This window comes from Bemisia tabaci, chromosome 9 (genome assembly GCF_918797505.1).
Source record: "Bemisia tabaci chromosome 9, PGI_BMITA_v3".
NCBI classification, from domain to species: Eukaryota; Metazoa; Arthropoda; class Insecta; order Hemiptera; family Aleyrodidae; genus Bemisia; species Bemisia tabaci.
This window is the reverse complement of record NC_092801.1, coordinates 10,218,736-10,230,737: the sequence shown is the minus strand read 5'-3', so window position 1 is coordinate 10,230,737 and position 12,002 is coordinate 10,218,736. Positions and strand designations below refer to the sequence as shown.

The window sequence follows — 12,002 nt, the reverse complement described above, 5'->3', positions numbered from 1 at the left end:
GGATAAAACACGTGTTTTTGAGGGAAATTTCCCCTTGAAATTTTCAGACGCTTTACACGGAACAAAAAAAAGAATTGCTGATTCAGCAATTCAATTGCTGAAAACAGTGAGTGCAATGTTTCAACGCAGATTTTACAACAAAAAAATGCTACTTTGACCACATTGTAAACTAATTTAACCACGGGGATGGTTAAAGTAGCATTTTTAATGCTACCAAGAATTGCTGCACAAAGAATTGCTGAATCAGCAATTCTTTTTTTTCCGTGTAGATAAAATTGGGAACAAAATTTTCTGAAAACATTGAAGGAATCTATTCTCAACCATCCCAGTGACTTAGGTTTTCATTGAAGGAAATTTGGTGACGTCTGAAGGTTCATACGGCGTTCTTCCTTAGCACGGGAGCTTACGCCTTACATCACAGCAACGGGGCGGATGTTCTGATTACGGACCGGGGGAAACCGCCGCGACGATCGGCGGGAGGAGGAGGGGGGGGGTGGAGATGGGGTGGCCGGGTTTTAACCGTAATGAAAAATCTGCTCAATGTTGCGGAAGCTGAAACAAAACCACCGCCGGCGACGGAGCCCCTCGCCCCCGCGGCGGGCTAATCACGCTGGTTACAGCTTTATGCCACCGGGGGTGTGAAAGCGAGTGTGAAGAACGCCGTTAACGCTGTCGTCCGGCGATCGCGCGTCCTGGTATGAGGGGGTGGGGGGTGGGTAGGGGTGGTTCGAACCCTTGCCCACGGTGTCACGCTTCATCGGTGTCTCCTCCGTGGGGGTGAATGGTGACGACCGACCGGACGGAGGAGGGTTGGGAAAGACTTTATATGGAATCCACGCGCGGTGTCGGAGTGATCGTCTGCCGGTCATTGGCGGATCTAGCAAATTGGCAACACTGTTTTCCTCCATTTAAGGTGATTCGATGGACGCCATATTTCGTGTCAGAACGGCATGCGATATATCGCATCGATTGGTTCTATTTTTTCAGCTACTCGTCATTTTTCTCCAACTTTGAGAATGCAATTCTGTTGTCAGGAGACTAAAGCACTCACTTACCAATTTTAACAAAGAAATTCAACGTAATAAAGGCGTGGTTTTTTTTTAGAGAGAAATATCGCATTCGAGTGCAGTTTCGATATCAGTATCGAATGCGATGTTTTCTCTCTAAAAAAACCACGCCTTCATTACGTTGAATTTCTTTGTTAAAATTGGTGAGTGAGTGCTTTAGTCTCCTGACAACCGAATTGCGATCTCAAAGTTGGAGAAAAATGACGAGTAGCTGAAAAAATAGAACCAATCGATGCGATACATCGCATGCCGTTCTGACACGAAATATGGCGTCCATCGAATCACCTACCTATGAAAATACATTGATTCTCGGAGGGGCCGGTGCACTGATTGTTGACATTTATAGACAAAGCTTTGGACAAAGAAGACAAAAGGGATATCGAGAAATCCCATTGGTAGAAGTGGGTGATTGTAATGGACAAAGGAGGTGGGTCATAGACTAACTAACAGCAACCTACCAGACAACCTAGACAAAAATAAGGTTAACACGGCGTCGCCTTGAATTTAGGAAACGGTTTTTTTCAGTGTAGCTTAAAGCAAGAACCAAGCCTCTTAATTTAAGCTGATTTCGTTTTGATTCAAGCAAAAATCCGATTGAATCAAGAGTATTTTTTCTTGTCAATGTATTCAAGAGTCTGGACTCAAGATCCAATGTGTTTTTTTTCCAGTGTAGGTAATAGACTAATTAGCGGTAACCCACGAGTGACCCTGTAGTCAGTCCATCATCTTCTTCTTCAGTCTATATCAACCAACCATTTCAACCAGCGGCCCGATTATTGAAACTATGTCAGCCCGACAAGACAAGACATAGCCCTATCTTAACCATGCAATATATCGCAATTCGATGTCTTATCGGGCTGGTTTAAATTCCAATAATCGGCCCGCAGGATCGTTCCATAATTCCCATGTCTTATTTGTCTATAGCTTTGTCTATCAATTTCAACAATCAGCCTTCTGATCATGCGCATATCATTTTATAGGTACTCTCTCACTGGCATCTTTATGATGCCACGCCCAATGATCCTGCAAAATTGAGACATTATTTCCTGGCCCACTGCAACATCGCTCGACATCGGTTAACTCTAAGTGGCCAACCGCAAGGTGGCTTCCAAATCGCGGTTGAGGTCGGAGTTGGAAACAAGCAACAGGAATCTTGATCTTGCTCGCGAAGCACGGGCTTGAGACACAGGAATTGCAATGTATCGGTTGTTATGCCATTTAAACCTATTGTAAAAAATCGATTATTAAGGCGTTCGCTGCGCACACCCTGTATCTCGATGTTTTTCCATAGGTTTAAATGGCATATAAATCGATATATCGCAAAGCACGCCACGCCACTGCCAGGAGGAGAGTTCTGGGGGCGATTTGAGGAGGGTGTTGGAAGTGTGGAGGTCTTATCTTTGCTTTGCAGACGAGGTGTTGGCTACGAGTCTTAGTCTCCCGACACGAATCTTGCCAACTTTTACCGAAAGTTGCCGTGTACGCAAAGAAATCAATGATTTTCAGTTTTTTCTTTGTGACCATACGAGCACGATAGAATGTTCTGGGACTGAAAATCAGACAGCGGTTAGCTTACCACACGGAGAAAAATCTATGGCTTTATAAACCAATTAGTGGTTCATGTGGACACCACTACAACTGCCGTGCTAAGCAAGAACGCCGCAAGTCCATCAAGATTTTCCCTCGTTCTTAGGAACTTAACACTTCATGAAACAAAAACTGTTTTACCCAGGAGCCTCAAATTTTCAAGTCAAGTTCTTGATAGAATTTGCGAGAGAATTCTGGAAAAACATTGTCCCAAGGTACACAAGTTTTTCTGCTATGATACATTGTTTCCAAAAAATGTAAAATGGCGTTTACGGCGTTTTTGCGTTGCACGGCTGACTGGTAGTCGTAAATGAACTAATGATTCTCAGTCTGTAAACCATACCAAGGTATATCTAGTACCACTCTAAGGTATATATTATTTAAATAAATTAAAATTATAAATTTTTGAAGGTTGTAATTCTTATTAATAACTCCATACATAAATATTAATGTAACATCCATAAAGTAGTAGTTACCATCACTAAAGTATGTGTGCTATTATTATATGTTGCCTTTCCTACTATTAGTGGGATTCCATATGAAAGCTTAATTGGTTTATACGCCATAGTTTTTACTCAGTGGATGCATATCTACATTAAAGGTTTTTCTAATAAAGAGCCTATCCGTTAACCTTAGAGCTGGCTCCGTTAACCTCCGTTAACTTTTATGTAACTGTATAATTCAAGCCTTGCTAAATAGGCGATTAAAATTGAAATAGCCCACCTCTTTAGCACACCAAAATACTCATTTGAATCTTGAAGAAATGGATTTTTAGGAAATATTTAAAGGAATATGTTGAAGAAATTTTCGAAAACTACTTTGGCATTGCTCCTTCCGGTGAACCTTTTTCATCGTTAAATAATTCCTATTGTTTGGTTTTAAAAATAAGAAACACCAATTTTTTTTAAAACCCATTAATGTCACACAGGGCTTTCTTTCAAACTCACCATGTAGGATTATTCTACCTCTCCTTCTCTATTGCTAGTAACTGTTAAATATCTTCTTTTCATTTATTAATTTAATATATGTAAGCGCTGTTTTGTATGTACAGCACTTAAATATTACAATTATATTCTTTTATGTATATATTATTCTACCTCTCTTTCTCTATTGCTAATAACTGTAAAAGATATTAACGCTACCGTTTTCAAAGAAAGTAAATCTGGAGTAAAATAGGTATAGCACGCACGTTTCAATTGGACTGCATTTTGCAATTTGGAACTACAAGTTCTAGCTCAAACACTCATGTGCACAGGAAAAGCAATGGTGAATACGTTCTTTCTAAACTGAGCCAGGAATTGTAGTTCCTAATTGCAAAATGTAGTCCAGTGTTTACTTTCAACTGCAAGGAAGACCGGAATTAAGATCCCCAGGGTGGCAAAAAATTATACCTGCTCTGCTTTTATAATATTTGCTTGCATCAGCATTAACAATGCCAGAACTGGGAGGATTGAAGCGCGCACCGTGCCGCACGCGCAATGTGTGAAGTATCCCGGCAGTCTTGCAGGCGCGAGGTGATTCGCGGCAGCCGCGCGCAGCCGCTCTGTCTTTAGCGTGATCATATTTTAAACTCTCGCAGTCAGCGTTTTTCAACCTATGATTTTGAGGTTTTCTGCACAAGTACACTCGTAATTGTAACTGTGCATTGTAATTTATGATGATACAAAAAATCCAATCCTTATTCTATAAGACCCACCCGTTTAAACCAGTAGGATCTCTCCATACTCCCTATGTCGTCTTTATCTATCGCTTTGTCTATCAATTTCAACAATTAGCCCGCAGAGTAGTGACAACATGCTCGACTCGATTTCAATCCCAATCCTGGCTTAAAAGCGGAAAAGCCAAATGCAGTTTAGATGAAGGGAAAAGGAAAATAAGAGGGGGTGTGCTGTGGGTGCGGTTCCGTGAGCCGAAACACCGTGGCAAAGGTTCGTAAATGCTTTCCCGGAAAGGTAATTGGGGAGTGCTCGGTAGCCTTTGTGGCACGAAGGAAAATGCCAATCTAGAGAAGACCAGTTTCTGTAAAGTATCTCTTATTTTTTCACCGTCATATTTCAATGGGGATTGTTCTGAGAAAGAACAGTAGGTTCATAGAGGCTTCGGGAAATTATTTAGACTCTTCAAGTTCTCTGACATTATATGTGAAACTGCGGCTGTTTGTATTAATCGTATGTTTTCAACCGAACGGGTTTGACAGAAATCTGTGCGTGTAATCAAATCTAAGGCACTTTACATTTTAATGAGTAATTTGAAGACGAATTTCCCAGACACAGGAACGTAACCTTATTTGGACGTATTTCTGTCAAACGGAACTGTGTGCATTATGACGTGAGCCCTGTTTTGCCTGTATTCTTATGGGTCTCAGGGCTCATGTCTTAATGCGCATAGTTCCGTTTGGCAGAAATTCGTCCATTTTAAGGTAGCAAAATTGGCTCGAACAGTTTACATCGAAGTCGTTTTGCTTAGTGGAACTACGGCTAAGACAAACGCTTAAGTCGAAAATTGTTTCAATCCCTAGAACCGTTATAAAGCGCAACGAAAGGAAAACTACAACTATAAAAATTCGTCATTTTTATAGCCATAGGCGTAGCTAGGGGGGTCCTGGGGGGGGCCTGCCCCCCCCAGCAATCTCGTGGCCCCTCCCAGAAAAACTGGATCCTCCATTCCTCACCCTCCCCCCCGCTCTCTTCACCACGAGAGGTGGTCCCATGGCCCCCCCTAGAGAAATTTCCTAGCTACGCCCCTGTTTATAGCTATGAAGAAACCCCGCTGAAGGTGATTTCATGGACGCCATATTTTGTGTCAGAACGACGTGTGATATATCGCATCGATTGGCTCTATTTTATCAGCTACTAATTATTTTTCTCGAATTTTGAGATCGCAATTCTGTTGCCAGGAGACTAAAGCACTCACTTACCAATTTTTACAAACAAATTCAACGTAATAAATGCGTGATTTTTTCAGAGAGAAGAAATCGCATTCGAAAATGATATCGAAACTGCACTCGAATGCGATATTTTCTCTAAAAAAAAAACACGCCTTTAGTTGAATTTCTTTGTTAAAATTGGTAAGTGAGTGCTTTCGTCTCCTGACAACAGAATTGCAATCTCAAAATTTGAGAAAAAATTTGATAAAATGGAACCAATTGATGCGATACATCGTATGCCGTTCTGACACAAAATATGGCGTCCATCGATTCACCTTAGGTAAATTTTCGGAAAACCCGATACAAATTCAATTTTGTACGTGAAGCATCAAAGGATTGGAGCGATTTACAGATGTAGTAACTTTTTAAATACAGTAAGGACATCATACATCTTCTTTTGAAAATAAACAAAGAGAGAAATTTAATCTTTTTCTTTTTTTATTTTTTTAAACAATGTTTTATAGAAATATGGCTGCTCAGCTTCTGTCCGAACTTTTGCTGAATTTTGTGTGGAACCAGAGGGAAAATTTTTAAATGTTAAAAATGCGCAACAGTTCCTCACTAAAAATACGATTATCTGCTGAGAACTTCACAACGCTAAAATGTAGTTACGCTCAGTGGCGTGGTGTGAATTGCGATGTATCGATTGTTATGCCATTTAAACCTATGGAAAAGGATCGATTAACAGGGTGTTCGCAGCGAACACCTTAATAATCGATTCTTTACCATAGATTTAAATGGCACAACAACCGATACATCGCAATTTACGCCACGCTACTGGCTATTTTGTATGGAAAGGACGAATCGTAGCCCAGAAAATGTATGTGCAGTAGTTGCATAGATACCATAAGCTCTTCTTAGCCATTGGAAAGTTGTCTTTCTAAGCCCTTTTTAATTGGTTTTTAATTTGCCCCCGAGACGATTACGTCGTACAAATGTTAATTTTCACTTTGTTACTGTCATTTCCCTCATGAAGGAACATAACTACTTCTAGGTGAACGTTGCCAAATTTACCTCGCAAATCGCGTTTTTACCAAGTGAATCCTGGGCATTTATAATGAGTAATTTACCTGATTTTCTTGATTTTCCCTCTGATCACACGCAACAAATTAAAACAGTTTTGGAAGGAGGGGGTGGCATAGGCAAGTTCTGGTAAAAAATTGAATTTTTTTAGTCAATTTCCCAACCTTGGAATGGAGTAACGTTGAGGTATTCCTCCGTCCAAGAAACGACTCAAAGTCGAAAGAAACATCCTCCTTGCCGGTTGCAGGCCGCCTCACAGTGGAACGAGTCAATCAGAGAGGTCGGACATGAAATTTTTGACGAAAACTGCAAATTTTGGTGTTTATTTCGTCACATTTTACATTTCAATGGGTGCTTCAAGGTGAATCTTCAGCTCTAGTTCCGAAAAAATCCACCACGTCGTGCTGCTAAAATCCGGCTCCGAAATCAGTGATATTTAAATACCACAATAGATATATTAAATTCTAAGGCCCACAAGTTCTACCAGCATGTCTGGAATGCTTAGAAATAAATGCGAGCTTTGAAAGTTAAATAATAAAAGCTATAACTTGATCCCAGTTTCTCTTATGGGATATCTGTAAGTGCGAGAGAGACAGCTCACGGTGGGAGAGAGATATCTGCAACTGCTGAGAGCGATTACTCTCGATTGGTTGCATTAAGGTCATCATGCTTAACCCTACTCTTTTCTGGGATCAAGTTTCAGAGCTTCAGTAATTACTTTTCACGTCTGTTTTTAGTGTCAATAGGAAGAAGAATGTTACAGGTAGAACGTATGACTCTTCGATTTCAACAGAAATTTCTTTAACTTTCGTAAAAGCTCAAGGACTAACGTGGAGCTGTACGGACTATAATAGCGCGGACCAGAAAATCAAAACACAGCGGTGGCGATCCCTGCGCGGAAAAATTTCATACTACGCACCGCTGTAGATTCACCTATAGCTAAAATTTCACGAGGAAACCAATAGAGCCACTTTTAGAACCTCAAAGTCACGTATAGACGGAGTTATAAACGTTTAAAGTTTCCAAATTTTGTCCGACCTCTCCTAACGACTCGATCCATTTTGTGCCGGTTGCAGGCCGCCTGTCACCGGGCCGAAGTATGCGCGAAGTTTAAACGAGCATTAGAATTCAAATCTGTGCATCGGGCCGTCGCGTCGCGGGCCCAGGACCGCCGGGATAATTTATGTGCCGAGCCGCCGCTCCGGGTAAAAACCACTCAAGTCCAACTGCAATCCCGCGCCTATCCGTCGTTTCATAGCGTCCACGAGACGCGCGACAGTGCTGGCCGTTCCGACCAATGGGAGAGCGGACCGAGCTGTCTGCGCGCGCAGCCCGAAACGGAGGGTCGATTCGCCCCAAAACGCCCCCCCCCCTCCCCCCGCCCACCCCGACAGCTCCGCCGAAACACTCCCTTCCGTTCCGCGGCCAGCGGAAAGTTTGCTGCGTCCTCAAAGTCACGCCGCACGGTGGATCGAGTCAATAGGAGGGGTCGGACAATTTAGAAACTTTAAACGCTTTTAATTTCGTTCATTTTGAGGTTCACAAAAATTTGAGGTCCCAAATGTGGTTCCATTGGTTTTTCAGTAAAATTTACTTCCAGATTCATCCCTTAAAATTTAAAATATGACGAAATAAACCCCAAAATTTGGAGTTCTTGTCAAACATTTTATGTCAGACTTCTGTAATTGACTCGATCCACTGTGCGCCGCACTCGGGGCCGAGGTGACTTCAAAAATCGGCGATTCTTGGTATAGGTTACTAAAATTTACTGAATAATTGATATGTTGCCGTTTTCTATGCAATGAAACGTGCACGGAAAAAAATTGAATGTTGTTAAAAGCATTTATAATTTTGAAAAAATGTGTAACGAGTACAAATTCTGATTTTACAATAAAAAAAATGCGAGGTTAACTACGTCCACGGTTAAATGAACAAATTCAATGCTGAGTTAGCATTTTTTTCAATGTGAAATCGACATTTGATACTTGTCTGCAGTTGCCTCCCTGAATGGTTGTTACTAGTGTTGCACCAAACAGCGTATCTCTTTGAGGGAAAATTGTGCTTGTGTGTGAGCTTTTTTTCTCTGTAATGAGACATCAGCTTTATACTGAATTTAACGGACGTCGGCTAAAAAACTTCAACATACCATCTTACGACCTGTGCGTCCACCGCAACCGGTTTATGTTTTCTCTCTTAGCTGAAGTAGTGGGTCTGGTACTTTTCCCATATCTGCAGTCGCTGAACTTCTGGTGATATTGTAAGCAAGCTTGTTGATTGGATGAAGCCTCTACGGGATTTGAGCACTGATCCAAGATTCGTCCACACAAGCTCCTGAAAGTGAACTTACTGCACAAGTCGCACTCCGAGCCATGGCATACACAACTTCAAGTTTATCTATAACTTGCACACCCGAAGTTTTCGATTTGAATGTACCTCCAAGGCTTCGATCCGTTCCATCCCACTTCAAACTTGGAGCTTTATCGGGGGAGTAAATATTGAATCATGATCGGCCTTACCGAAACTTACATCGAACCTTACGCACATTCGAAAGTGCATCGAACGGAATTTAGAATCTTGTACGCTTGCTAATACATGTTAGGGATACTAGGGTTCAATACCGAAGGTAAACTATCTTAGCGGTTCCGGACTAATAACGTCTCAAAGGTCTTAGTCAAGTGATAGAAGTGAACCCTTTACCGAAATTTTGCATAATTTTCTAGAAATTACTAAGTCAATTCGTTCTGCAAAATCTTCAGTTTCCAAACAGACAGTGTTGTTCGTTAGTCACACGGAAAAAAAATTATTGCTGATTTAACAATTAAATTGTTAAAAAATATGCCCGACATGTATCCGACATTTGATCAGTGTAATAGTTGATATGTGAAAACTAGTACACTTGATAATTCGAGTTCAGAGGTTGGCTGCCTTTTTTGGCCCCAGGAGATAACCTGATCAAACCTAAACTCCAAATTTTCGAGTTCTTCATACTCTCCCTATAAAGGTACTTTAGTACTGTACAGCCGAATAACGTTTTAAACAGCGGTACACCGCACACTAGAAGAAAAAAAAAAAAACACGTTGAATCTAGAGTCCAGACTCTTGAAAACATTGCCAAGATAAAATACTCTTGATCCAATCAGATTTAAGCTTAAATCAAAAGGAAATCCGCTCAAATTAAGAGGCTGGGTTCTCGGTTTAAACTTAAATATGATTGAATCAAGAGTATTTTTTCTTGTCGATGTTTTTAAGAGTCTGGACTCTAGATCCAAAGTGTTTTTTTGTTGTTTTTTTTTTCAGTGTACCGCCGAATAATGCCATCCATTTCATTTTTTTCCGTGCATCACTGTCATTTACTTGCGTCTCTCGGTTTCAGCAGAGTTATGAAGCATGTGTTTTGGGTTTCAGGTGAATTTCGGGGAGGTGTTCATCCCGGAGGACTTGGAGCCGCCTCGTCGACGCGTGCTGCCGGAGTTCAAGCGGCTGGCGCACGGTCTCCGCTCCGGGAACATCACGATCCTCGACGCCAAGACCTTCTACATCCCGAACCTACACTACGACGGTGCAGGGCCCGACGCCTACTTCTGGGTCGGTAACGGCTCTGAGCCCACCTCATTCGGCGTCAAAGTCCCCAACGAAGTCGGCAGGTGAGTCGACCAATACGGTCATGCAACTTGGCAACATACTCTTTTTCCTCAATACAGAATTTCCGGGTGTCAAAAATATGATGGATGCACTGTAAAAAAAAACACATTGGATCTAGAGTCCAGACTCTTGAAAACATTGACAAGAAAAAATACTCTTGGCTCAATCAGATTTAAGCTTAAATCAAAAGGAAATCCGCTCAAATTAAGAGGCTTGTTTCTTGATTTACGCAAAAATCAGATTGAATCAAGAGTATTTTTCCTTGTCCATGTTTTTAAGAGTCTGGACTCTAGATCCAATGTGTTTTTTTCCCCAGTGAGCAATCGAGGCAAATCTCCTCACCCAAAATCAATTTGTCAGTTGCGTCGGTCACAGAATTTTGTTTTGATGCTTCATTCTGGTAGATCCGCTAAAAATATTGAGGTCAGTCCAAACAGCAACTTTCTACGTTCAATATTAACTGAGATATCGCCCTTTAAAAAGTCGAGTTTTTGACGACATCCACCGTGATAGTAACACCCTTGGTTTCTTCCACCTTGCATCCAAGTTTCAAGTTGAGTAACCAATGCAAATGATTGGCTCACTGACTGATGAAAGTAAGATGGGAGATACCAAGGGTGTCACTGCCGCGGTGTATGACGTCATAAACCGAATTTCTCCAAAGACGTTATCTCGGTCAATAATGAACGTAGAGATTTGCTGTTTGAACAGATCTTCAGATTTTAACTGATCGACAAGAATCAAGAATCAAAGCACGATTTTAAGACTAATACAACTGGCCAATTCTCGTCTAACCAGGATGTAACTCTCATAAAGCTGCCTCAATGGGAAGAGCTCTTTAAAAAAGTTGTATTTTTTTTTTTTTTTTAAAAAAAAAGAGAAAAAAAGTAAAAATAATTCTGCCGTGCTAAGAAAAAACGCAGAATGAGCCTTCAGGCGTTGCCGAATTTCTCCTGGAAAATCACTAATTTTCAGGAAATATTTTGCATATTTGTCTATCAATTTCTCAGATAATTTTGTTTGTAATTTGATCTAAAGTACTGAAAATTCCAAGGAAAAATATTCATAATTTTCCTCAAAAATAAACATTTTATCGAAGGAGTTTTGGCAACTCTCGAATGTCCATACGGCGTTTCTTCCTTATCGGGGCAGTACAAGTAGGTACTTGTAGACGCATCTTGAAATTCGCAAAAACCCGCAATTTATATTTCTGCTTGTACTTTCTGTAGTGGCAGATCATTGCAATCCTTACTCCATTCCTAAAGTTTCGCTGTTAAATTTTGCTGGAGATTTGCAAGGATTATTCTTTTTACGATGCTTCATATATCAAAGACCGCCATGAATTTCCCTTGATTACAATATAAATGATACAACATCTTCTTATGAGCAAAGAAACGGACGTGGAAACGACTATCAATACGAACCTACACCACTTCTGAAAGTATAAAACTCAGTTCGCCTTCAAGTGACCGGGTAGGCAAAACGGGCTCCTAAGAGTTAGAATAGTGGTATGGTACAGAAAGGACCATTACAACACATTTAATGGACCACAAGACAAGGTACGAATTTAAGCATTCTGATACATGGTTCTCAGCCAGAATTTCATGTAGAACACGATTCTTGCATCAAACGCCAATCTTGAAAAAACGCCGTATGAGCCTTCAGGCGTTGCCAGATTTCTTCTGGCAAATCACTAATTTTCAGGAAATTTTTTGCATATTTGTCTAGCAATTTCTCAGATAATTTTGTTCGTAATT

At 40.9% G+C, this 12,002-nt stretch overlaps 1 protein-coding gene across 2 annotated transcripts in view; it reads left to right on the top strand.

Annotated features, from left to right (window-relative positions):
- Window positions 1-12,002, top strand: part of LOC109036724 (protein Skeletor, isoforms B/C) — a 155,483-nt gene that overhangs the window by 98,246 nt on the left and 45,235 nt on the right. For both annotated transcript variants that reach the window (XM_072303976.1, XM_019051084.2), the window contains exon 4: window positions 10,009-10,247. In XM_072303976.1, the coding sequence (XP_072160077.1) occupies window positions 10,009-10,247 (239 nt within the window). The remainder of the gene's footprint in view (window positions 1-10,008; window positions 10,248-12,002) is intronic.